The sequence below is a fragment of the Xiphophorus couchianus genome, chromosome 12, assembly GCF_001444195.1.
Source record: "Xiphophorus couchianus chromosome 12, X_couchianus-1.0, whole genome shotgun sequence".
Classification (NCBI taxonomy): Eukaryota; Metazoa; Chordata; class Actinopteri; order Cyprinodontiformes; family Poeciliidae; genus Xiphophorus; species Xiphophorus couchianus.
In genome coordinates, this window is record NC_040239.1 from 18,443,334 (window position 1) to 18,470,113 (window position 26,780).

The window sequence follows — 26,780 nt, forward strand, 5'->3', positions numbered from 1 at the left end:
CTTTTTTGAGGTTGGGTTGAGAAACAGCAGTAAAAAATAAAATAAAAAAATTCAGACCCATAAAGTTTTGTTTTTTCTTACAATTCCTTTATGATGATGATGATGATGATAATAATAATAATAATAATAATAATAATAATAATAGTAATTATTATATTAGAATAATATAATAATGCTGATGATTATTATTATAAATATAATAATACATATTATAAATATAACACATATATTTATTATAAACATAATAATAAGCATTGTTATTACACAAACAAGAAGAAGGCGAAATTTATTGTTTATCTTTTTTTTTCACTTTCACTTCCGACTTCGTCGAGGATGACGTATGCGGAAGTGCCGCCAAAACCGCCTTCGTCATTAATTTTGAAAACATGTAGCGACATAAATGTCAAATGCGAAATTTATTTCGTACTTGCATATTTCGTTTCTTTTTGTTTTTGTTCGCATCAAAAGGGTAACAGAAAGCCCCACTGAACTGCGATATTGATATTTAACGATCCAACTCGTTGTCAGAACAGTGGCAGAAAAAACCGATTCAGGATGGAGAATGGAGTTGGATCTACTAAAGAGAATAACCTCCTGTCCAGAATGGCGCTCAATGACAACAAGGCTGGGATGGAGGGACTTGACAGGGACAAGATCAACAGGATCATTATGGAGGCGTCAAAGGTAGGCACATTTCTGCTACCAGAGATACTCCATGTATTCACATTCACTGAGAGCTATACACCTGAGATTATGTAACTAACTTCGATATGCGTCATAAAAGTTGAGCACATAAATAGAAAGCTGCAGTTTGCTATGGATCATTTGAGCGGAGAGATTCAGACATCGTTTTTACTCCACTGTCCCTATTTATAACAAAAAAATGCCCCAATGGTTTGTACATAGTCCAGAAAAGTGTGAAAGTTTGTGTTATTAATAAAAATGGAAAAATAAAATACAAAACGGAACAAAATTTGTAATTCCACGTGTTATTTTTTTTCCCCAGTATCTAAAAGTTCCATCCATCTGTCCATCCTTCTCATGTTTCTTCCAGGTTCTGTAGCTAAAGGGGGGCAGTTGTAGAAAAACCGTCACCCTCATGAAGTCTTGCATTCAGATTTTACAGTCACTGAAAAGCAACTGAAGATCGAACAATTTAAGTTAGGAAAAACATTGAACTTTCACTTGGAAAAACGTGTAGGAACGTTGCATGCTGTTGTAAATGTCTACAGAACTAAGACAACTCCTCTTTGTGATTGCCTTTTTCTTGCAGGGATCCAGATTTTATGAAAACGAGATGAAGAAAGAGCAGCAGGTGAACCAGCGAATTGAGAAAATGATGCAGCAAAAGGCTCAGATCACAGAGCAACTCCTACAGAAAGCACAAGCACAGGTTAGACATCATAGATAACTTAATTATAGAATTATTTAAATCCAACAAATTAGTAAATAAAAAATGACAAAAAATCTCTGCGTAGGTGGAAAAGATGGCCTTTGAGCTTGAGAAAGGTCGTGATCTGAGCAGAGTAATTGTGCATGTGGACATGGATGCCTTCTACGCGGCTGTAGAGATGAGAGACTGCCCCGAGCTGAAGGACAAACCCATGGCTGTAGGATCTATGAGCATGCTGGTGGGTTAGGATGTCGAAGAAACAATTTTCTTGCTAGTATTGGTGGAGTAGAACAAATATGGTTTTGCTCCCATTTATCTAAAGCCAGAATTCTTTTTTTGTTTTAACTTCTTAACTGGTTTCCAGTCCTGTAGCAAAGTCCTGTAATTTTAACTACAACTTGCAAAGTTCTTGAGATAAAAATACACATTTAAAATCACTAAACTACATAATGTATTTCTTTTTTTTAAGAAAGCAATGGTGAAAAACTATTATTGTTATGAGATTGCCGTGGGGAAGCTTTTCTTTAGTAGAGCGACGGAAAATGTTTCAGAGTTGACGGGAACATTGGTGGGGCTAAATCCAGGAGAAGACTGGAGTAATGAAACCTTTATAATGTTAAAGTTATTTACTTTTTTTTCATTTTCAGTCAACATCAAATTATCATGCCAGGAAATATGGAGTCCGAGCAGCCATGCCTGGCTTCATTGCAAAGAAACTCTGCCCCAGCCTGGTCATCGTTCCTCTTAACTTTGACAAATACAGAGCTGTGAGTGAGGAGGTAAGATCAAAAACACACAAAAAAACAACAATTTCCACACTGGACTTTTGCAACCTTTGAGGAGGTGATCATATTTTTTATCTTTCAGATTAGGGAGATTTTTGCAGAATACGATCCTAACTTTCAGCCAATGAGCCTGGATGAAGCCTACTTAGATTTTACAGATCACCTGGAGCAGAGACAGAGTTGTCCAGAGTCCTCACTTACGCACCGCTACAGATCCAGGAGCAACACGCCAGGCATGCACGCATTACATAATAATACTGAGATGATAGACGGGTGCATCTCAGTAAATTCAAATATTACTAAAAAGATCATTTATTTCCGTAATCCACTTTTTTTCGATTTAAAAAAGTGAAGCTCATGTTTTCTACATAGATTTATTAGATACAGAGTAACACACTTCAAATGTCTCTTTTAATTTTTGATGATTATAGCTTACAGCTAATGAAAACCCAATATTTGTATCTGTGAAAAATGTAATATTGCGTAAGACAAATGCAAAAAATGATTCTTATTGCCCTCCTGAAGAGCATGTTTCAGTACTGCAGAGTCTGTAGTACTGTACTCTGCAGTACTACAGAGTACTGCAGGCTTTACTCATGCCCCAACCAGGTTTAGCAGTGCTTTTTTATTTAAGTTTTTTTTTAAATGTTTGCATTTTTTTAAAAGACTTTATAGTTGGTGTTCAGATTCTAATCTTTCAATCTTCCAGTAATACATAATTATCAAGTGATATTTTGAAATTTCCTGTCAACTTTAAACATTTTTTAACTAAAAAGAAATTATTTAAATTTTTTTGCCTACCTCCCCAACCATCGGTCTTAACAAGTTTCTAGGGGAAAGTCTTTAAGTTTCTAGGGGAAACTTTGTACTCTGGAATTCTGTGTGTGGATTCTCTATTTGGTCAGGGCTCCTTTTGCATTAATTATTGCACCATTGCAGGCTGCGGCTCATCTAAAGGGGTCGAGGTTTCTTCGGTTCATAGGTTTTCCTTCATCTCAATTTTCCACTTAATTTGTTTGGATGCAGCACTTTGTAGCAATGAACTTTTTTGGGACTTGCCTCCCTTGTGGAGTGTGCCAGTAACTGTCTTTTTGACACGTCTGAGTATGTAAGACACAACGTAGCATTTCTGGCATAAAAATGATCCTGTTTTGTTTGTCTTATGTGATATTCGACGAGATCTTCATTAGCTGTAAGTCAATTATCAAAATCAACACAAATAAGTAATTGAAATGTATCCCTCTGTACTATGAATTTATATAAAACACAAAGGTCACTTTTTCAAATGAACTACTCAAATAAAATAACTTTTTAGATGCACCTTAATGATGATTTGTGATGAATATATTTTATAAACCTGGAACCCTCATCTCTTCCTTACAGCTGACATGCAGATCGAGTCTGATCAGACAGAAGAAGGGACAGACCTCTCCCCAGTCCTGTTTGAGGGCAGTCCGGTCTTCTCCGAAGGGGATGCCGGTGGTCCCTTCGAACAGTTCGGGACATCTGTTGAGGAGGCCGTGAGAGAAATGCGCTTCCGCATTGAGCAGAAGACTACGTTGACTGCCAGCGCAGGTGAGAGGGAAGAAATCACTAAATCAAATTAGTGTTTTTTTTGTTTTTTTTAGTGCATCTAATCACAATATGAGTGCAAAAAAGAATAAAGTTTAGTTTACCAGTTCTACTTCTTCCAGACTTAATCAAAGCAATTGAAATAATAAATGTATTAATTGGTATTTGTTACATTCTCTAGGAATTGCTCCAAACATGATGCTTGCCAAGGTGTGCAGCGACAAGAACAAGCCGAACGGACAGTACAGACTGGCCCCCACCAGAGAGGCCGTCATGGACTTCATCCAGAAACTTCCTGTTCGAAAAGTAAAGCACAAATGACCCAAAGTTTTATGTCAACATATGCGAGAGAACATGTTAAACGTTTCTACTCTGAACCTCTCTAACTAGTGTCAATTCATAGTGATTGTGTTGTTCACACATCACTCTAGATGAGATCAATGATGCATCGCTGTTACTTTCCATGAAACAGACATGGATTTTTTGTCTTATCAGTTACCTGATATTTAGTCATATCAGGTTTTTTGGCACCAGAAGGACCTGTTTGGTCCTTAAATATGTTTATGCTCGGGCAGCTCTTTAGTTAAAGTATTTACCCCTCAGATATTAAGCTTCTAGATTCTGTCCTAGATATTAGATGATGGACTGCAATCCGAGGGTATTCACATCCATAGACACCATGTAATATTTTTAGCTCTGAATGTGGATATTCAAAGGCTGGAAAAGGTCATAGCTAAAGATTAAAGTCTGAAAAGTCTTCTGACCATAGCACATCATAATTTAGAGTTTATAGCTGGATCAGGGTGTTTGTTTGATAAAAAGCTGGGAGTTGAGGCTCACAGATCTTGCAGATTTCCCAGCAGAACTGTAAAAGAGTACAGAATGACTCAACGCTGAACTCTAGGCTAAGACTGTGCAATATGCTTGCTCAGGTTTGTGGCATTGGGAAGGTGAGTGAGAAAATGCTGAATGCGCTGGGCATCACCACCTGTTCAGATCTCAGCAGGCAGATGGCGCTGTTGTCCTTGTTGTTCTCCGAGACGTCTTGGCATCACTTCATCCAGATTTCTCTGGGTTTGAGCTCCACACATATACCCAGGTATCGTGCCGTATTTAATGCAGTTCAACACTGACCAAAAAAAAATCATTTGATGCAAAACAAGAAGAGCTCATTCTCCCTGTTCTTGGTTCCTTATAGACATGAAGAAAGAAAAAGCATGAGCACTGAAAGGTTTGTTTTCAAGTGTACATCTACATCATGAGTGCAGTGCAAGTATACTATTTGTATCATTTGATTTTTAACTCTGATTTTTGTTGACAGGACTTTTAAAGAACTGAGTAAACCTGAGGAGCAGTTTTCTTTATGCAGAGAGCTGTGTGATGATCTGGCAGAAGACTTAAAGAAAGAAGCCCTGAAGGTATGAAATAAGAGCTTGCGTTTTGAAGTTTCTATGTGGAGAAAAAGGTTGTTTGGTTTCTGCACTCATTATTGGGCCCAGTCTGGGTAAAGATCTGTAAAACGCCTTAAAATAAATAAAAATTTTATGGCAGGAAAATAATCTGGCAATTAAAAAACTAATAAATAAATAGGCCTCTCTGGCATATTTTCTTCTTATAAAAAAAGCAGAAGTTATATAAAAGTATTTCAGATCAATAATAATGTAAAAACACTTTTCTCTGGAATATGTGATTGTCTCAGAAGGAGCAAGGATCACCAGATTTAAGCACAAGTAGAAATGTTAACTTGACACACATGAATATAGATTCATATTGGTAAGAAAACGATGTCCTATTCTTGCCCTTCCAAGGATCACCTTGACTCTCTGCTGAATTTCATGCATTATCCTTAACCTGTCCATTTCCTTTTGAATCGATAGAGGAGGAAGTCGAGGTCTCAGTACAACCATCACCCCCCTGCCTGAGTCCCCTGATAGCAGGAGAAAATGGAGGCCATTAATGAGACAGCATAGTTATCAGCCTAGGAAGCATCCCCCCTGGAGATGATCACATGACTATGAAAACTGACAAAATGCACAAAGACAGATCAGTCAATGATATGCCACATTATGCAGATTTCCATCTCCCTTTTATTTCCAGCCTCTTGGGAACAGACCTATTGATTATTGGGAAATCAGAGAGAAACATGTTTTTTTAGTGCGTTTTCTGCTTTTACTCTCTGTTTTGTTAAGGGTAAGACGGTGACTCTGAAGATCAAGAACGTGAACTTTGAGGTGAAAACCAGAGCACAGACGCTCCCGTACGCCGTGGCCACAGTGGAGGACATCTTTGCTGTCGCTAAAGACTTACTGAAAATGGAAATAGAAAATGAAAGCCCCCAGCCGCTCCGACTGAGACTCATGGGTAAGTTCATTCAACATTACAAAAAGGCACATCTATTACCACGCTTCTAATAAATTTAAATGAACCGTCCTGAGCTGCACATTACCTTGCAAAAGTACTCAAAGCTCAAAGAGGTCTGAGTACTTTTTTAGGATTTAACCACAAAATTTAATGTGCATTGTTGAACGTAAATTTTGATTTTATGGATGAGTGGAGCTCAGAAAGTCGTTGCTGAAATAAGCCCAGGAGAAGTCCAACTTACAGTTTGCTGCATCACAGGTAGGAGACAAAGCAAAAATGTGGAGCAAACATTTGTGCTCTGGTCAGATATCAAATCTAACTTTCTGGGCAACATGCAAAATGTGGATAGAATCTAAAATTATCCATTGGCTTGATTTAAATAAAAAATCCGAGCTAAGAAGAATGGGCAAAACCGTCAATTTGGAGATGTGGAAGGAGATGAACCCCAAAAAGACTTGCAGCTGTAAACACAGCAGAAAGAGGTTAAAGTACTGAAACAAGGAGATGAATAGGAATGCAAACATTTTCTTAAATGTATCCCTTTTTCTTCTATGTCATAGTTCTGCACTACTTTGTGTTGGTTTGCAACATAAAATCGTATTAAAACACATTAAACAGTGGTTGTGACATTATGTGGAAAAAATTCAGAGTTCACAAATACATTTCCAAGGCATTGGCCCTGGCATTGCTTCCAAAGATTTAAATATTTTGCCTTTGTGCTTGCAGGTGTTCGAATATCTGCCTTCGTTAGCTCAGATGACAAAACACCGATGCAGAAAAGCATCATTAGCTTTCTCCAACCGGGCAAGACAGACCGCAGTCGCTCTTCCCCAATAATGCATCAAAAGCCGGAAGTTGGGAACTTGTGCAATCACTCAGTCCAAACCTCACAGCTTGCAGATGATCCCCCAGTACAGGATGGCCAGAAACAAAACAAGGTTTTTTGGAGGAGTAAGCAGAGGCCCACTGGTGAGGAACCACAGCAGTCGTTCTTTGAAAGAGCTCATGCCAAAAGACTAGAACTCCAGGCTGCAAAGCCAAGTCCACCAGATGAAGGATGTGAGGAATATGTTCCCGTGGTTACCTCTAACAATGGTACAGAGTCATTGAAACAAGCAAACACAGACGACTGCACAGTTCAGGATCTTTGTGAAAATGAATTGGCTTCACCCGTGCAACCTCATGCATCCACGTCAGGCTGTGGGACTCTCACAGAAACCTTCACATGTCCCGTGTGCTTCACAAAAGTGAAGACAACCGATCTGAATGTCTTCAACAGGCATATAGACTCGTGCCTCAGTGATGCTGCGAGGAGAGAAGACGAAGCCTCAGGCTCCGAGTCAGACCTGGATCCAGAAAACGACCATCGAAAATCTGTAGTTGTGACCCAAAAGGAGAAGCCGTGTGACCTTAAAAACGAGGCGTCGGCAAGCAGTGGAGAGTTGGACTTATGCAGAGTATTACCTCAAGAAGGCCAACAAACTTTAAAGAACAATTTGGTTTCACTGATTAAAGTTGACAAGAAGCCTGTGGCGTTACAGCAGCAGTCATCCCTCAGTAGAAGTCCTCTCCTGACTTGCCCCGTATGTCAGCGGACACAAGACACGGACGACCTCGCCATCTTCAACCACCATGTTGATCTCTGTCTCAACCAGGAGGTCCTACATGAACTCGGAGGACAGACGACCTTTACTGGAAAACCATCGGCCGTTAAAAATAGCTTCAACATGGGTAAGTTGGTGTCCTTTACTACACGTCTCATTAGTATCAGTTTTATTGATCAAATGTGAGCGTCATTTAATTCTAGGTTTTCAGAACGTTATGAAATGATCCGTTCTTACCTGCCTCTATTAAGATGTAACATCTACAAAACACAAAGTACGAAAAATAAGTACAACCTTTAAGTTGCAATGGGTTTTAAGAAAACCAAAAATCATTGAAAAATGTTAAATCACTTATATAAAATATGATCAAAGCATGTGTATTTATGTCTCTCTTAATATTTTATATACATTTAAGTGTCACTAGAACACTTAAATTTGTTCTATGATATGATTTTTTTATTTAAAATGCATCAATAAAACATTTTTTGATGCAGGATACATGTCAAATGCATCCTGCATCAAAAAATGTTTTATGAAAAAGTGAAAAGGTAAAACTGGTCAGCAGCAGAGAGAGACATATGCTCCTCTTTATCTACTGAAAGGTTCATTTTGTTCAGCAGCTTCCTAGATAATCAATTAACTGCTAGTTGAGCTCTGGTGTTTGTCGTTTGCTTCTTTATAGGTCTTAAGAAACAGTGATGTTAAAAATGTCCATAACCTATAAGCGCACCCTGAAGAAGCATTGTCTAGTTTCAAAGGGCTCTCAGTGACCTGTGACCCTGTTATTTACCGACTGTGGCACTGTATGAGAAGTTCTTATTGATCCCGACTGAGGAAGGACATCTCATTTCACCCCATGACCCCCACTGGCCCTGGCCTCTGAAATGGCTAAATCACTTTCTATCCTATCTATCTGCAACAATGAACCGAAGCCTGGTTTCCTCTTAAACGATCCTGCTTCTGGAAGTGTGGGCTTTATGTTGCTGGAGATGTGTTACACATGGCTGTTCTTTCATTGAAGAGATCAGAGGAGTTCCTTTTCTCTTCCATGTAACTAACTGGTTGTGTGTCTCTGCTTGTAGACAGTGGACATCCCCTGCCAAGACAAGCAAGTAAAGGCAAAAGCAAAAGGTGAGGCAGTTTGTTTTTCTATATGCTATCTTCATGTCTTTGAAGTTTCTTGCATTTTGTCATACTATAAGCATTCTTGAATGCTTTTAATTTTGTTTCTATGTAAGATACCAGCACAAAACAACATAATTGGGACCATGAAAGGAAAATTTTACGTAAATGAAAACGAGATAGGCAAGGCTGGTACCTTTCACCTTTCATTGTATTAACAACTTTAACTCTTCTGATCTAAACCATTCCATTACAGCTCCAGATGTGTGTTTTGGACTTTTGTTATGCTTGAAGATGCACATTCACCTCATTCTCAGTCTTTTTCAGCCTCTAACAGATTTTCTATTTGAATTTCCCTGTGTTTAGTTCCATTCCTTTTCCCATCATTTTCTGAGTAATAGGGGCTGTACGCAAATGCATGTGACAGATTTCAGATTTTAATTAGTTTTGTTTCTTTTTACATATGCAGCTAACCCTTGACTGGGACTCCTGAACGTGCTTACGAGCCAAGTGTTTTGTTTTTTTACCTGCCGTCTATATTATTGTTGGGAATACAATTTAAAAAATATTTTTTCTTTCACTTCACATTCATGTATAATGCATAGAATCCCTATAAAATACAGTGAAGTTGATGATTATAACATGACAAAAAGTGCAAGATCGATACTGAATATAATTTCCTTCACAAGTGCCATAGTAACAACCATTTCCTGTGCATTCACCTCTTGTCTTAGACGAGACACGCCGTCCTCTCCTCCATCTAAAAAAGCCAAAAACCTTGGACTTTGCAACACCATCGACAAGTTCTTCAGGTGACAGTAGCCGTGAGGAAAATATCAGTACTGCAGTCAAGAGACACCTGGCTCTTCCAGTCTGAGGGTTTTATGTTGACTAGTTTTATTCATGCCAGGGCCTGAGCAGCTCCACACACAAGGACACATATTTAGCTTTCTGCTGCGACACAAAGCTGAGCACTTGCACTGATTAACTGCTTTTAAGCCATAAGCAAAAGTACAGGTGACAAGAAGTAGTTTAATTGCAGAAAAGTAAGGATTTTTAAATGACTCTGAAGTTTTCTGATTCCAAATTCTTTTATTTTTCAATGAAGATAGATAGATAAAAACTTTAATAATTATTATAATGTTATAATAATAATAATGTTATATTGTATAAGTATGGTAATTTAAAGATGAAGATATTTGCTACCTATTCTATCCCTAAGTTATTTTTCTTCTATTTTCATCATTTATTGTTGTATTTCTTTCAATTAATAAAAATTGAAATGTCACTGTTGAAATCATTGCTCATTCATTCTCCATTAGCTACTGCTGTTTTAGCAAGGAGGTGGGAATTCAGATTGCTGCGTCCAAAGAATATTTATGGAAAGTTGAGCGGAAGGAAAAAATGTGGTAGATAAAAGTACTCAAGTAACAGGAATAAGAACACATGTGAGAGAATTTTGAGGTAAATATTAATCAAGAGTTTGGGGAAAATTTTCTAGTCTTGGACTGGAGCAGGACTTGTAGCTTCATATTTATCTTGGACCTGGACTACAAATATCACTTTCTATGTATCTTGGTGCCTTTAAAACAGATGCAACATCCAAAGTTTTTTTTACCTGGGCCAACAAGAAAAAAAGACAGTAGTGCTGCTCCTTTGCAAGCGTAGGCTTGCATTTGGATGTGTTGTCTGCAGTAAGCCAAAGTTATTACTATTAGAAATAGAAGGCCTTAAAAAACAGCCTGTTGTGTTTAATGATTCTGTGTAATTTTGCTTTTTGAATAGAATCACTGAAATAAATTTCAATATTTTAATTTATTGAAACTAGCATATCAGCCCAAATGATATGAAAACGAGCATTTAGTTGATCTATGTAAATCCTGCACAAAAGTCAACAAAATGCTGAGCATTACATTGTTATGCTTTTAGTGGATGGTAAATACTGTGGTTCTGCCACCCGTTAGTCATATACACAGCTGAGGCAAATAATGTTAAATATTATCAGCTGACTTTTTGTGGGTGTGAGCAGCGAAAGCAAACATGGATCAACCTTTAGAAAACAAGTGAACGCTTCCATTTAAAGTCCTGCTGTTTTTCTCCAGACTGTGAAGCCTGACCTTTTACAAAGAACTTATTCATATTAAGTTAAAATGGAGAGAAGAGTTTTGTCTGTGAGGACAAAGATAAAGGATAATTGTCCCAAGAAGGAAAAGCTGGACCTCCCAAAGTGGATGCAACGGGATAATTTCAGGGGACTGAGAAAACACTCAGACAGAGAGACTGATGATGAGAGTTTTGACACCATTGAGATGTGTGAGTATTGCACCAGCAAGCAGAAAAACTGGAAAATAAAAAGGTGTGAGAGTCAACATGGCCTTAACAGTATTTATTTAATTTTAAATCAAATGTCTCTCCATGCATGGCTGTGGACGTGCTTTCATAGCATTGTGTGTTCTGGATGCTCAAACATGTTGGTGAGGGATTTGATCAGAAGATCATAGAAGAAGCAGTAAAGACGGACATTTGCATTTTCATTAAATTTCCTTTCATAAATTGTCACACGTTACGTAGATGTATTTATCTAAAGTTAAGGACAAAGGAACAGGATGAGTTTCTGCTAATTTTCCTGTTGATTGACAAGTTTGTGGTAAAATAATGTATAGTTTGTGTGAAGTCTCCTGTTGTGTTGACTGTAGTACTCGACACCGAGAAGCAGTTTATGGAAGCAGCAAAGAGGAATGATCTGAAAACCTTGAAATATCTTGGAAAAAGTCTGAACGTCAACGCAAAGAACGTGGTGGGTAGAAAAAGTAGCGAGGTCTTTTTGATTTTGAGGGACATAAATAAAGTATCATCAAGAATAGCGTTTGGCAGAAACTTTCCACAACGAAGCAGTAACGTGATCTGTAACTGCAAAACAGCACCACAGGACAGCCCTTCACTACGCAGTAGCAGGCAAAAACAAGGAAGCAACTCAGTTCCTTCTGCAGCGCAGGGTCAAAGTGGACCAAAAAGACAAGGTGAGAGGGTTGGAAATGTTTTTTTTTTTAAAAAAAAGAACAATAGGTTACATATCTAAGTATAATTTTGTGTTCTGGTTATGGCAGTATGGCATGGCACCAATTCATCTAGCTGCCTGGTTTGGCAGCTTGGAGATCCTGAAATTACTGGTGCAGGCTGGGGCTGAGCAGAAGGTTGAAAATGAGGTAAAAAAATATGATGAGATTCTCTGACTTACACAGAATACACACATGTTCCTAATTTAACGTATATAGCAATAAGAAAGGTGAGGTGTGTACATTTTGTAAAAACTAGCTACTCACAGATTTTTTTCTTCTTCAGGAAGGACTGAACATCATGCACTGCGCTGCCATCAACAACCACACTGAAATTGTAGAGTATATTATCAATGATATGCAGATGAAAGAATTAAACAAGGAGGATCAGGTATATGTTTTATTAGAAAATAGACTTACCTCATTATAAAAAACAGCATATGTATAAAGTCCATCTGGAAAATGAGGAATCATTTAGTTCAGTTGCATTCAGTGCTTTTAAATTCACATCTGCATCAGTTAGTGAGTCTGATGAACCTGAAATAAATTTATCTGTCCCACTAGTTTTATTAACATTTGCATCATTTAACAAATGTGTAAGACTGGAATATGGAAGCCTTTTACTACAAAAACAATGAAACTTTACGATCATCACAGTCACAGTCTGTGCACATTTATGCAGCAAAGTGATTGCAGTGATCATTTTTTACTTTCAACAGTTTTTGTTCTCAGTTGAATTATGCAGAACATGTGAAAAGTGTAATACATATCAGAAAGAATGATTTACCTTATCATCTTTAGTCACACAACTCTGTTGGTAAGGTTGTGGATTTTTTTTAGATCCATTGTGTGTTGCTGTCCTCACCTGCATTTATTTCTCTGTATTCCAGTCAGGACATTGTCCTTTTGCACTGGCAGCAGAACATGGGAGCACTGAAATGTTAAAGATACTGACGGAGCCATACAACATGGCCGCAATGAAGCCCAACAAGGTCTGTGTGTCTGAGCCACCTGTAGGATGTTGATGCATCTTGTTCCTAGTAAAACTAAGGCTGTTTATGTTCATGCGTGTCTTCATGCATATCTCTGTGTCACACCTGCAAAGAAGCTCAAAGTCAAACCCTCTTTGATGTGCTGCTGTTTCCCTCCCCTCCTTCTGGCAGAGAGGGGACACTCCCCTGCACTTAGCTGCCAGGAACGGCCACTTGGACGCCGTCCAGCTGCTGCTGCAGATCTTTGATTCTCGGGATGAAGTCAATATGGTAGACAATCAGAGTGAACGTTCTCTTTTTTCTTGGTTTTTGTGGATAATCCACTGCTGAACGTTAGTTCTACTTGGGATTAATCAAGACTGACGAAACACAGTCGTGTTCCTTCAACCACATACTGTGATCTAGCATCAACTTGAACTCTGACCTGTGGGTTGTAATGTGATTTCATGGTTCACAATTGCATAATAGACTGTCCAACTTGCTTCAATGATTAATTTCTGACTCAAGGTTGTTTTTCTAAGCATATTATACTAAATAACTAGTTGGTTATCTTTGCTCCTGTGTTGCAGGATGGTGAGACAGCTTTGTACCAGGCGGCAGATAACAGTCAGGAAGAATGTGTCCTGGCCCTGCTGGAGGCCGGCTGTGACCCCAACATCCTCACAGTGGTACCGACAGATCTTAGATCAGAAGAATGATTTTTATTCTACTGCTATTCATTTCCTTATACTGTTTACAAAACATATACCTGCCTAAAACCTGCCAATAAGTCTGAGCTCTTGTTCTTTGCAGGCCAAATGCAGCGCTCTCCATCCAGTCTCAGAAAGCGGAGACTCGTCTCTTGTCCAACTCCTTTTAGAGTACAACGCCCATACAGATGTTCAAAACCAGGTGAGAAAACACAAGCCAGCTGGGAATGGTACATTTCCTTCATCCTTCTCAGCATTGTTGAGTCTTACTTTGAATTATTTTTTTGGGGGTGGGGTAATATAAATAAATTTGTTTGCTCCAAGCAGCTGGAAGCTCCTCTCCATCTGGCAGTGAAGAACGGTCACATCCCTGTTATCCATTCTCTTGTAGCAGCAGGCTGCAACATTAATGTAGCCGACAAGGTAGAATCAACCTCACACAGACATAAACAGCAGCACATTATGTGGCCAGGTCACAAACGTTCCCACATTAATTAGCAGAGATAATTTTCTTCTTTTGGGAAAGAAGAAAATTTTTCCCTCAAACCTATTTTTCAGTAGGTTTGAGGGAAGGAAATGGAAAAAGACAGATGAAAGAAAAGGACAGAAGGAGAAAACGAAAAACTCAGAAGAGTGCAGGTTAATAAGGATGGAAGAGTTAAGAGGAATATAAGAAATTAAAACAGGAAGGGAAGTGAGAAAAGAGTAAAGAATGGTAGGGAAACAAGAAGAAGCAAGAAATAAGGGAGAGAGGATTGAAATTATAAAATTAATAGCAAAAAGAATTAAGGAAAAAGTAAAATAATACTGATAGCTAATACAACATTTATTTGAGTTAACAGAGAATGAAGTGAAATATATATATATTTTCTATGCAATCGTCTGTATCTGGACTTTGAAAATACTTGAGTTATCTAGACAAAGTATGAACCCTGATAAGATGCCTTATGCTGTGTCCTGTTAGAGACTCCAGACTGCACTGCATCTCTCAGCGGAGCTCGGCAGGACTGAAGTTGTGGAAATGCTCCTAAAAGCTGGTGTGGATCTAGAAATCCGGGACAGAGTGAGAATACACACATACTTACAACACAAAATCACCTTAAGACAGTCTGACGTATCATGCATTTATGTCACAGCACAAGCAAAGTACATCAAAATAAAGAAAATTGTGTCAAAAATGATATAACTAATGTTGCTATTCTGATTTACTTTATCAATCTCATTTTCTGTGCTGGATTTGGAGTAGCAGGGTAAAACTGCTCTGGGTGTTGCAGCCAGAGCAAATGAGGTTATCATTGTGGACATGATCATTAAAGCAGGAAGATACTACAGCTGGAGAAAGGTGAGAGGAAAAAAAAAAATCCAAATATGCATGTTAGCTGATGCGGTTGTAGTGTTTATATGAGCTCCATGCCATCTTCAGGGCTTGAAATTCATCAGAAATGATTTATTTGGCACCAACACATCCTCAATTAGCTGCATTCCCTCTAATAACATTAAAGGATCCCATGTGAAAAATAAGAAACATTTGACAGGCAATTTACCACAAATGTAATTAAAGATATGCATGATTCACTAACATGATTGATTGCAGACATGCTTAGCTCTGACATTCATATTGCTAATCATTTGTTTTGGTGCTTTGCCAATAATCTCTTCCCATAGCGCTGTGTTTTCAGGGGCCAATGGCCTTTATCAGCCCTCTGACATGATTTAATTGCCCTTTCAGGCCAACCCTGAGCTTAATGAAAGCGTTCACAGTGAGCATCCGCTAACGTTTAAACTTGACCACCGGAATGAAACCAAGCAGCTCCGTTCTACTGCCTGGCGCCTAGCGTACGAGCTCCTGAAACCCAGAGACTGGAAAAGACTGGCAGAGAACTGGGCCTTCACTAAGGAGCAAGTGGCTGCTATTGAGGATCAGTGGACAGGTGCCACAAAAACCAACACACAGGACTTTAAAAACTAAAATCAGTTTTCATGTAATCACTGTTCAAGTTTCAAGTTCAATTCACAGAGCATTGACTATAAAATGACGTGATGTAACAGGAGTCCTATGCATTTTTACACATCATAATTCCATAGTTTCCCAGACTCATAGCCAGAGTGCTCTTTAGCTAATCTTTAAATGGAAATAGAAAATATTCTAAACTAATACTTGTCTAATATTTCTAGGTCAGACTTTAAATAAAGGAGCAGATAAAAACCTCAAAATGTAAGGAAGTGAGTGAATGACTGACAGCTGATTGGATAAAAGGATGAAAAAACTGGAACATATGGACAGATGAATGAGTAGACAGATGAACTAATCAAACAGCGCGAAGGTTATAGTCAGTGGTTAGATGTATGATGAAGGGAATGAAGGCGAGATGCACTGAAAGTAGAAAGATAACAGGCAGAAAAGCATAAATTGACAGATTTATGGATAGCTGAACGGAGGAACTGATGGATAGGTGAATGAAGGATTTCACACAAGGCATTTTAAGCCCTAGTTAACTACTGATCTTCATATCAATGTATAAATGTGATGTGTTTGAGTGCAGCTGGTTAAAAACACTCATACAGCACATGGGCTGTATAAACTCAGCCCATGTGCTTATTTTTCCTACTTATTCAAATGCCAGACGACACAGGAACCCTGTAATCATAATACCTCCCTATTGAACTCACGGCTCTTGCTTCAAAACGTCTTGACAGGTTGACCAGCTTTCCTGACTCTAGACTGTTGTATTGTTTGGTTCCCAGGTCAGCACAGTTATAGAGAGCATGGCCACAGGATGCTGCTGATCTGGCTCCACAGGGAGGAGCTCGCTCAGACGAATCCTTCCAAACAACTCTACCAGGAACTCATCCTCACTGGGAACAGGAAGGCTGCTGGTACCTTCAACGTTTTGTCACAGAAGCCAACATGCATGTAAACATTGCTCTGTGCCGGTGTACAGTGTTCAATCAAATATTATTTCGTCTTGCAGATAAGATTCGGACGGAGGCAGAGAACACCAGCAAGAGTTGCTGCATTTCATGATCAATTTTGTTTACATAATTATCAACCATTGATTTCTGTAATAAGTTAGTGGTAAAAGCATTTATTTAGAAAATAGCAATGTGCTGCTGATCCGTAAAATATGACTTTGCATTAAGAAAGTAGGCAACCATTGCTGCTAGATTGTTTCTAAATCATGAATGGATGCACACAAATGATTTTATACAATAAAATCCACGTTCATAATGTGCATAATTTAAAAGCAAACATCTGAAATGAGGTAAAAGTCAATTTATAACCCTAGACTGTAAATAATAAGAAAACATTTCTACTAGTCTATCTGCTATGCCTTTACATAAATGAAAGCCAACTAAAAAAAAAACAAACAACACAGAGGTAAATCTGTTGTAGGATATCAAACTTCATATGAATGTTTACAAGACAAATGAGGATTTTTGCATAAAATAAATTAAATGCTATCACTAAATTTAATGCACCAGGGGTGATCATTCCACTTCCTTGATTGAGTGGACGCTGCATGTGCTGGTGTGTGTTCGCGATGACGCTCTGCCTACAGCGGATGTGTGGCTCTGCTGGAGCGGCCGAGGAAACTTTGAAGCCAACGCCTGTCCAACCGTCAGCTGAAAGAACAGAGAGAGACACTTTACAGCTTCAAACAGCTGGAGGCTACACTTAGTATACGCTTTTAAGTGCAGATCTCCACCCTGTCATACCTGTGTAATAGGATGATGGCGTTCTACTACGACAGAGCTCATTGGTGGAGCTACTCCCATCACCTGAAGGCCGCCGTGTGGGACCTTACCGACATCAGATCGCGCAGTGATGCGAGCCGTCACAGTCTTTGAGGATTTCTGTTGACCTGCTGTCACAATCCGAGCACCAGACTGAAAGAACATAACAGCTGCTTTTAGAAAATAAAAGCATTTCTATGGATGTAACAAAGAGAGAAACCGCCAGTAAATGTTGGCAGGAAAGGTTATCTATTTTCGCTCAATCATATATTCCATTCCCATACATCTTTAAACATTTCTGACTTCCCCAGACTTCTTAGTCCTTCACAGCCATTTTAAAATATAAAATGGTTCAGCGTGTGTACTACACTGCTCAGTCCCTAAATATGGAACTGGAAAAAACAAAGACTTGAAGAAAGCAAGAAAAGAAAGAATGCAAGAATGACAGTAAAGAAAGAAAGGAAAACGCGCAAGAAAAAAAGGACATAAGAAAGGAAAGGAAGGAGAACAGAACAAAATAAGATGGAGAAATGAGGGAAGAATGTTAGGAAAAGAAATGAACAAAACGAGGAAGGGCACAAGAAAAATGAAAAGAATGCCAAACAGAAGGATACATTTAGCCAAAGGGAATACAGTTTGGAAATATAAATACTTTTCAAGCTCTTATTTCACTTTTCCATACTTATCCAGACCTGGAAAAACACGGACATAAAATTTCATACTGTCCAGACTGAACTCTGACTCTATGCTGATGTGAAAGTGGACTTCCCTAAAACCTTAGGTCCCCTTGACCACGATCATGTTTCCGGCACTAACCTGTTTGTGGGTACTTGCAATGCCCCCTAATGGGAGAGAGCTGTGCAAAACTGTGGTGAAAGGAAGCATCTCTTCCTGGGAGGTGGAGGCTCTGGGGCCAACCTATTGAAAATACAGAATATGCTAATTGTTTGAGATCATAAAGAAAAAAAAATGTCAAAGACCAACATAAACTAGTACAAACTTTACGTGCCGTCTTCCAGGAATTCCCTGTGTTTAGCTCCACTATCTCTGAAACGGCCTCAATATTCCTGGTGGACAAAACAGACCCACAGCATGATGCTGCCACCACCATGTACTAACATTGTGGCGATGGGTGATGTGGATTTTTTCAAGCCAGCCAAACAGTTCAGTTTTGCTCTCACTATTTCAGATTTGTATTTGTAAAAAGGAATTAAAAACACTCATTACTTTTCTTTCATTTCACAGTTATCCACTGCTTTGTATCAATATATTTCATACATCTGAAGTTTGTGACTGTAGTGTAAATGAATATCTATAATGAAATCAAAAGCACATTGTTCGCGTGAAAACCTAGATAAGGTTAGAATTTGTGCACACTGGCTAATCTAAGAACAAGAAAAAAAAAAAAAACATGAATAAACTCACAAAAGTGTAAACAAAATGAGAAAATGAAAAGAAAGCTAGTCCAGTACATTATCAGTCTCTCACCATATCATCAGCTTCCCTTTGTGTAGGTTCAAGGCGTTCAAAGTGGACTGGACTAAACCTTTTCGAGGTAGTGGGAAACGGCTGATGCTTAGGTAACGTAGCTGATCCGCGCTCCTCCTGGCCAGGCGAAGGATCTACAAGAAAAACAGAAGGTGACATTATTACTAAATAAATATATATAAAAATTCAAACACCTGTGTAAGACTAATACAGCCTAATTACTCTATGTGCCTATTCAGTTGGCAAAAGTGGCACATTATTGACAAGACCATGAAGAATCAGGACAGAGTATTACATTAGCAGCCTGCACTGACAGTAAGATAACAGCAAGCAAAACGCATTAAAGCCGAGACCAGATGGATGAGCAAAGGAACGTGCTAGAACAAGCTGATATTAATGGAATCCACCTCCAGTCGCTTCAGCAGAATGGCTGCTTAATTTGGTAAATCCTGATATTTTTGTTACAGCGTGGTGTCACCGTTTGAAATATTGAACTAACAGGATGAAAATATTTAGAGATTCTGGATTGAGTCCCTGAGGTAAAGTGAAATTGTGCAAGAGGAGACATCAAGTATTAGTATGACATCAAGTCTCCTCTTGCAAAGTACCAATAATGACATCCACTAATAAATACCTCAATTATATCCTTCTAATAAATGAGTTCAGGAGGAGACACTAGCCCCCTACTGTTATTCATGTCTTATTCACTCAAATGTCAGTACCACATAGCTGCACTGCTGGAGAGGTAGACCTCAAGTTTCTCTCAGTGTTGATGTCTGTGTCTAATCAATGCATCTCAGACACAAAGTTAACATTGGAACAAAGCATGCTGTGGGAGTTAGCGAGAACCACGCCTATTAGCACACTTGTTAATAAATGTGCATCAGCATAATTTCACACACAGAAAATAGAAAAATCGAACGTTTTTTTCTTAATATTTATGAGGTGTAGAAATACACTTCATTATAAATTCTAGTAGTTTAAATTAACTAAATATTTAAACTAAATTCAATAAGCGCTAACTGGTTGATCAGGAGTAATGCCCGGAAAAAAGCTTCCTCCGTTCAACCATCACAAACACAAACATGTGGATAATCATACATAAATCAGAGGTTTGATTTTTCTGTTTTTTTCCCCCATGCGATGTTTTGCTACTTTAATAGAAATCCTTCAAACTGGGCCTGGCTGTGAAGGTGCTGTTTCCGACGGCCCATATTACTGATTAGAAATATGTCAGGTAAGGGAATTTTGCTACAAACCATGTGGCTCCTGTGTGGGTAGCTGCTCTGTTCGCGTTTCATTGGACTGGAACATGTTGAGAGCCTCCATGTTGAGGGCACAGACGCCCCTCATGAAGGCTTTCTTCATAGACTCCTCATAGCGCTCTCGCTCAAAGTGTAGCCTCTGAATCTCTGCCTCAGACTTATCAAGAGCCTCGGATTGCTGTAGAAACAGACGGGTGAAGGCGGAAGGAAATCATAGGTTCTTTATTAATAAACCTGCTAACATTACCTGAAGTTACTTTCAGTCAAAAGTCATGCTGGCAAAGACAGAAACACTGTCAACACTAATTTACATTTCCCGATGCTCCATTTCTCTTTCATTTAAGTCAGCTTTACAAAGCTCTAACACTCCAAATACTTATACAATTTAAAATGCCGTAAGTTTTGTTCACTCACATGCTGAAATGAAATATATTTCTAATAAATGACTTCATAAATCTTAAGCTGTATGTTTAAAGAAGGAGTTGAATAAAATTGGTTAGCTTCATATGACAAAATTTTGTATAGAACATTGAGACCAACCATACATTTAGCTAAACAAAATCTGTGTTCTTTATTATTTTATTTACCTCTGCCAGCTTGGCCTCGTATTCTGCGGACAGGTGGGAGCAGACCTCCTCAGCCCTGGAACGGCATGCTCGCTCCACCTTGGTCTTCCAGCGTTTTTGGACCAGACCATGCCAGCCCTGCCACACCTTCCTCTTCAGCTGCAAACTGTAGTGCTGCCGAGCCACCTGAACAGCATGAGCCTGCCAGCGGAGCACAGCTACATGAAATATTGACACGGTAATAATTGCACGTTTCATTTCTTCTCGGGCGGCTTGGGAACATTTTCCTATGCTGCAATTTGTCTGGTATGATTTTGATGTAGAAAAATAGTACATTTGTTCAATGTAGATTAAGGATGTTTAAAGTTACTGTGTCACTGCTGAGTAAATAGCTAGTGGAGAGGATAAAAATGTTCCATAAAGATTTAGAGGTGGTAGTTACAGTGCCGTGCAAAAGTATCTCTTTTGCTTGAACTCTTTAGATCTTGGTGTAACTGCAGACTTCGGTGTGTTTTATTAGGCTTTCACGTAGAGACAAATATACAAAATATAACTGTGGATAGGATGGAAAATTGGAAAGTGTTTTCAAATCACTTTAAATATACAAACAATGTAGTCTGCATTTGTGGTTAGTCCCCTTTGCTCTAAAACCTATAAATAAAATCTAGAGCAACTTATTGTTTTCTGAAGTTACTTGACTGGTAAATAGTCCTCCTACATCTATTGTTATTGACCGCTATGTCATGTTTTCCTTCCACTTCATGGTTATATATCTTGAAATATTTAATAAAATCTATAAAAATCCTTGAAGTTTGCTACTTTAATGTGGGAAAGACTGAATATTTTCGCAAAGCACTGAATGTAGCTTTGTAGAAAACATTCTTTAACAATAATTTTGATTCAAATTCTAATAAATAATAAATAAAGAATAAATAATATACTTCATCCTTTAAGATTGGTATACACTAAAATTTATTAGGGTTTCTTAAGATTTTTGTGGCGCTAAAAGCTTTTATTGAGCTTTATCAGACAGTAAAGGGTTGGAGAGAGAAGACATGCTGCAAGGACAGCTGTGTATGCAACTTTATCCACACAACAATTTAAGAAAAATAATCTCTTCAATAACAGAAGGGTGTGTGTGTGTGTGTGTTGTCTGGATTTCTACTAGGAAAATCCCTTAAGTCTCAAAGCAGGTAAGTTTCAAGCTTATAGGAATGCATACTTCTTCTTTAGCCTCAGCATGCTGGAGTCTCCAGTGTGTTAAGGTTTTCATCTTTTCCTGCTTCTCTTTCTGTCTCTCCAACACCTGGCTCAGATTTCTGATCACCTGCAAGAGGACACGTCACACTATAAGCGTGCAAGTCTAAAAAGTTCATGGTATGTTCCTCATCTTCTTCATGATGACCATGCTAATTGGGTTAATGAATTAATGAAAAGCGTATCAAGGAAATGGAAGATTAAAAGATGATTGCTCTAGTTTGGGAAAACGTGTCAACCTCAAAAAAATCGTCTTGGTGCAATAAATTGCATCATTACTGAAGTGAAGTGTGTTTTGTTGTTTTCAGTCACAATCCATTTCTCACAAACCGTCACATAAAGGAAGCCGATCAATACAAATACCTCATCCTTTCTCTGGTTGGACGTCTCGTAGGTGCGCAGCAGCCCTTTCAGCGTATCGAGCTCTGACTTCAGGCCAGCCATTTGGACAGCATGCTTTTCCCCCTCCTTCTTCATCTCCATCCTGTGCCGCTCCATGAAGGCATACTTCCACTTCTGGAGCTCAGTTAGCACGTTTGACTGAACAGAAAACAAAGGGCAGAATGTTAACAGAAGGTTTTCAGATTCCTTTATGGGGCCTAGGTTTGTTAAATATACTGACGCATACTGAATTCTCCTTTAACTTGGGAAATATTTATTCTTTTGTTCAACACAATCACAAACTCATGCTGCCTTTCTTGATAAATGCCAATATTGTGATTTCACCTAACCAAGGACAAACAAAGCTTTCATTGGTTATAAGTGTGAAAGTAAAATAACAGCGTTTTGCTACTGGCCCATAAAAAGAGCCTTACTAAAACCTCATTTAATGGATCACAAGATCAGAATAGCGCTGGTTCTCTGTGCCTTTTCTCAGCACTGATTAGCAGCTGATTGGTTGTCACATGCTCTCCATGAATGAGCTGTACAACAGCTAAGGAAAAGGGCAGGGTGAATACATCCCCCTCATCTAAAGTACTTTCACCAGCAGACACTTGTATAGTTAAAAGGTCACCATTTCACAGAAGAAAGGAGCTGTCACCCTTTTCTGGAAAGTGTCATTAAGACTTGGTCCCTTCATAAGCTAAGAGAGGGATTGTTCGCATTCATTTTTTTCACCCTTTTAGTAAAGATTTAATATTGGCTAAATATACACTAAATACAATAATATTTAAATATCTGGAGTTTTAAAATTGGTTATTTTGTCATGATTAGCCCTCAGTTTATAAAAAAAACTGAAAATAGCTATTTATTATATAATTTTTGATGGAGATAACAATGTCATCATTCTAATAGAATTTGAGACTTTTGAGACAAATTTCCAATCTCCAGTTTTTGTAAAGCTCTGAAACAGATATCAGTCACTTTTTCTTTCAAAGCAGGAATCCACACATTTCTTGCCAACATCCCTCAGTATTCTGTTCAGTTCTGGATCGGAGATCAGTGAAATTATTGAACATTCTATCAAGTGCATCTATTGATATTGATCATGTGTCTATCGGAACATATAATGCTATTATTGGTTTATTGTCCAGCCCTGCCTCCCACATTAAAACTTTCACACCAGATTGCCAATGTTAGAATACATCACAAAATGTTAGGCTAACATTGTGCAATAAATGTTCAAGTCTCAGGTTCATTAAAACTGAAAATCAGCTGATCCCTCGCTGCATAGATTTTAGTTTATTGCTGAACATCTTCCAGTCCACACTGAGAGTAGTTGTCACTTGAACCAAAGCAATTACAATTGAGCCATGTGTAACCCCTACTTAGCCAACCAACAAAATATTTTAGCTAAAGTTAAAAGACTGATGGATTATGGAAAGAAACTTCCATGGAAGAGGAACCAAACTAACCTTGAGGTTGTGGCTCCACGTATCCAGAATATTTTCCATTTTGCCAAGATTCTCTTCAGAGATAAACATCTCAGTGAAAGCACAATCATGGGACTCCTGGTTGTCTGAAGACTTGGATGCTGCCTGAAAATCCTCTGATGGCGCATTGGAGCGCACTGAAGTCTTGCTTGACGACGGACCTGCTGTCCTCTCAGCTGGAGGAAGAAATTACATATACTGAGAATATGCATCTACAGACATGTAGAAAAACTATAAGCAAATTCTCATCACAAAAAAAGTACCGTAACATTTTATGCATTTTTTCTTCAGCTTACCCTGAGAAAAGGCCTGTGACAATCTTATACTTCTGATGGAGAGCCTCTCATCTGCTTCAGGTTCTGGGAAATGGTTCACAAAGGATCAAAATTTACTGTTCATTAAACACACACTCACACACCCCCACACAAAAATCTCTATTAAAACTATTAATGTCATTGTGAAAGTGGAATTCTAAAAACAGAAGACAGTTTAAGAACAGGATAAGTGATGGCAAGAGTGCTGAATAAAAAGAGCACGGCTCTCTCCGTCCAAGAATGCATTTATGTCAATATCTTAATTAAATTCTGCAAGGAGAAACGAAAAAGCCTGCACTCTAAAGATCAGAGCGGGCAGAGTTCCAGGAGATCATTACTTATCAGCCTGTCTGCCTTCTGCATCGCCATGCGTAGCTCAGTGAAAGTTAGAGCACTAAACCTTCAATGAGAGATGGTACTGGGGAGGGGGGCTGATTGACTGTTTAAGAAGGGTTATTATACAGAAAGACTCAGAAAAGTAATGTGAGACACCAATATCTATTCTGTTACGGTGAACTGCAAGCTGAAAATGCAGAGTGCATGAAAACATACTGTTGCCATAGGTTGAGATGGGAAACCCTTTTTGAAACCTAATCATTAGATGGGGGCTAATGCTCAGCTTCTGCTAGAGAAATTGAAGGAAAATGCGTGCATATGAACATTTTCCTTATACAGATCTTACCTTGTAGATGCTGTCCACTTGGTTCATCTGTTCTCTGGGAACTTTGACCTTGACCAATAGAAAGCAGGTCATGTTTGGGGGTGATAACAGCATAGCGAAAGAGCTCCTCATACTCATCCTGTTGATTAAAACACACAAGCAAACAAATATCTATGAGACGTATGGAGGACCAAATTATTTGCTGCACATAAAGAACATTAGACTGGGTGACAAAGCAGCTTCTTGAACATGAAATATAAACAAAAACTATATGATCTAAAAATAGAAATCTATTTGTTTATTCCAATTGTGAAGAAAAATAATGTCTAACTTTTGAAGAAATTTGCCTTAGTTTTACAGCTGACAATGCCTGTTTTGAGATGTGACCATTTATGCCAGTGTAAGGTTTCAGGGGTGGTAGACTATAGAGTCCCATTTCAAACATGAGGCATGGTTTAAACAAAAATTGCTGCTGTCCCACAAAGCATGCCTCTAGATTAGCTTGCATTTTCAGCTACAGCAAAGGATTCTTTTAATCAACCTGAAGCTCAGAAGACACAGAGCTGCCCCGGTCTGAGTCTTTGGGGAGAACAGGACTGTCTTCATCCTCCTCTGATGACATCTAGGTTAAAATAAACAAACAATAATGACAATTTTATTACTTAGGAAAATATTACGGGTTACTGACTGGCAAAAATAGATCATAAATTTTATATTTTTTTCACACCCATGCCATAATAAAAGGCAGTCTGATGACAAAGTAAAGGTCCTAACTTAATAAAGGTATTAAACTCCACCATATACAGTAACTTTTTTTATTCCAAGGCCAGATGAATTAAGACATAATCAGGTCTCTACCTGGTTTCTAAGCAGTTTCTTGACTGTCACCGTCCCATGCAAAAAGAATCCCAAAGCATCACTCCTCCTCTACTATGCATGACCCATTGGTTAAGAATTATTAGTGCCAAACAGAGAACTGTGTGTTTTGGTCAATCATTTCTGACTTGGCCTTATTTTTTCTAAAGTGACAGTGACCTGAAAACCATGTGATTCATGATATACATATGCAACTCTCCAAACCAAAGTCTTGTTGCTTGGCTTTGTACTTGAATCTCTTCCAAACAAAGCAGGCAATACTATTTATGTTGTAAACATTAACATTTAGCAAGCTAATTAAAGCTTATAGAGTCGAGGACAGTGTGAACTGACGCAGCTCCTTGTTTTTTTGTGCCTTTAATCTTTGTAGTCTGAAATTGGGGTAAAATTTCTAGAGAGCCCACTCACTGACAACATATAATGTTTCTAAGTTTTGAATGATAGACGCCATCTAGTTAAGAAATGAGTCCTTATCCCATCCCGGATTGACAGGTAGAAACATTTGCCTCTAAGATTAAAGCAGGAACTTTGGCAAGTTCCTGCTTTAATCTTCCTGATCAACAGTAAAAGGAGTGAATTTGATAACTATCTTCAGTTTGCGACTTTCTCTCCTAAGATCCTGCGGTCTAGGGATGTACGTAGCTTTTCGCAAGTAGCTTCAACACTCGTTTTTATTATTAAATCGTGACCGTGAACATTTCTGTGTTTTGTGTGGTTTGCTGAGAGGTCAGATACCTAATGGCTAAATAACTTCAAATCAAGTGTTTTGACACAAAATCAAAAGTATTGTCAGCTGAAATATTCGCTATAAGCCCCAAAACGCCAAAACAAAGGGTACCTGAATCATGAGATTTAAAGCAGATTTGTAGTCGAGATGAATAGGAAAATTAGCTAATGTTAAATCTGCATAACTCGAAGCACAATTCTGTAGCTTCTACAAAACAAGTTTAGCTAATAATGCTAGGACGTTTGGTCGGAAATCCCTTCTTGTTTCACTAAAGATTCAAGACAAAAAAAACCCTCTACCGTAATCTCAAACGAGTCGTCAGTTGGAAAGTGCTTGCTTTGCCGTTTCAAATAAACAGACTCCCAAACAACAACATCAGTGATTGGCTTATGCTTCTACAACTCCCGCAATCTCTGGTTGGTTTAATTATTTCCAGGGTAACC

At 38.4% G+C, this 26,780-nt stretch overlaps 3 protein-coding genes across 6 annotated transcripts; 2 read left to right on the forward strand and 1 right to left on the reverse strand.

Moving 5' to 3' along the window:
• Positions 1-347: 347 nt before the first annotated feature.
• Positions 348-9,754, forward strand: polk (polymerase (DNA directed) kappa). Its single transcript, XM_028034873.1, has 14 exons — positions 348-684; positions 1,274-1,393; positions 1,479-1,631; positions 2,041-2,172; positions 2,261-2,411; positions 3,562-3,753; positions 3,932-4,056; positions 4,683-4,849; positions 4,949-4,981; positions 5,072-5,168; positions 5,940-6,111; positions 6,838-7,842; positions 8,798-8,846; positions 9,572-9,754. The coding sequence occupies exons 1-14, from the start codon at positions 556-558 to the stop codon at positions 9,651-9,653; spliced, it is 2,607 nt and encodes an 868-aa protein (XP_027890674.1). The 5' UTR covers positions 348-555; the 3' UTR covers positions 9,654-9,754.
• A 1,154-nt stretch (positions 9,755-10,908) lies between these two features.
• On the forward strand, positions 10,909-16,977 carry ankdd1b (ankyrin repeat and death domain containing 1B). 3 transcript variants are annotated; one of them, XM_028034925.1, is made up of 15 exons: positions 10,909-11,150; positions 11,534-11,634; positions 11,759-11,857; positions 11,945-12,043; positions 12,180-12,284; positions 12,784-12,885; positions 13,057-13,155; positions 13,455-13,553; positions 13,678-13,776; positions 13,899-13,997; positions 14,539-14,637; positions 14,821-14,916; positions 15,304-15,505; positions 16,320-16,451; positions 16,547-16,977. In XM_028034925.1, exons 1-15 carry the CDS (start codon positions 10,988-10,990, stop codon positions 16,597-16,599), a joined length of 1,647 nt encoding a protein of 548 aa, XP_027890726.1. In that variant the 5' UTR covers positions 10,909-10,987; the 3' UTR covers positions 16,600-16,977. The 3 variants fall into 3 exon arrangements, with proteins under 3 accessions (XP_027890726.1, XP_027890728.1, XP_027890727.1); XM_028034926.1 differs by having other exon boundaries at positions 10,910-11,150; positions 13,902-13,997; XM_028034927.1 differs by lacking the exon at positions 13,057-13,155.
• On the reverse strand, positions 16,645-26,718 carry poc5 (POC5 centriolar protein homolog (Chlamydomonas)). 2 transcript variants are annotated; one of them, XM_028034924.1, is made up of 13 exons: positions 26,637-26,718; positions 25,276-25,356; positions 24,756-24,873; positions 24,056-24,118; positions 23,742-23,935; positions 22,249-22,425; positions 21,851-21,955; positions 20,650-20,829; positions 20,057-20,240; positions 18,798-18,931; positions 18,126-18,227; positions 17,292-17,462; positions 16,645-17,198 (listed from the first exon to the last, which is right to left on the reverse strand). In XM_028034924.1, the coding sequence occupies exons 2-13, from the start codon at positions 25,354-25,356 to the stop codon at positions 17,064-17,066; spliced, it is 1,644 nt and encodes a 547-aa protein (XP_027890725.1). In that variant the 5' UTR covers positions 26,637-26,718; the 3' UTR covers positions 16,645-17,063. The 2 variants fall into 2 exon arrangements, with proteins under 2 accessions (XP_027890725.1, XP_027890724.1); XM_028034923.1 differs by lacking the exon at positions 26,637-26,718 and adding an exon at positions 26,449-26,590.
• Between the last annotated feature and the right edge of the window lie 62 nt (positions 26,719-26,780).

Coding starts and splice junctions, on each gene's coding strand:
- ankdd1b (XM_028034925.1), top strand. CDS start 10,988: ATGGAGAGAAGAGTTTTGTCTGTGAGGACAAAGATAAAGGATAATTGT. Junction 13,998..14,538: donor ACATTAATGTAGCCGACAAG/GTAGAATCAACC, acceptor GTGTCCTGTTAG/AGACTCCAGACTGCACTGCA. Junction 15,506..16,319: donor TATTGAGGATCAGTGGACAG/GTGCCACAAAAA, acceptor TTTGGTTCCCAG/GTCAGCACAGTTATAGAGAG.
- poc5 (XM_028034923.1), bottom strand. Junction 24,119..24,755: donor AAGTGGACAGCATCTACAAG/GTAAGATCTGTA, acceptor ACCATTTCCCAG/AACCTGAAGCAGATGAGAGG. Junction 18,228..18,797: donor AAAGGGAAGCTGATGATATG/GTGAGAGACTGA, acceptor TATTTTCAATAG/GTTGGCCCCAGAGCCTCCAC.
- polk (XM_028034873.1), top strand. CDS start 556: ATGGAGAATGGAGTTGGATCTACTAAAGAGAATAACCTCCTGTCCAGA. Junction 2,173..2,260: donor ACAGAGCTGTGAGTGAGGAG/GTAAGATCAAAA, acceptor TTTATCTTTCAG/ATTAGGGAGATTTTTGCAGA. Junction 8,847..9,571: donor AGTAAAGGCAAAAGCAAAAG/GTGAGGCAGTTT, acceptor CTCTTGTCTTAG/ACGAGACACGCCGTCCTCTC.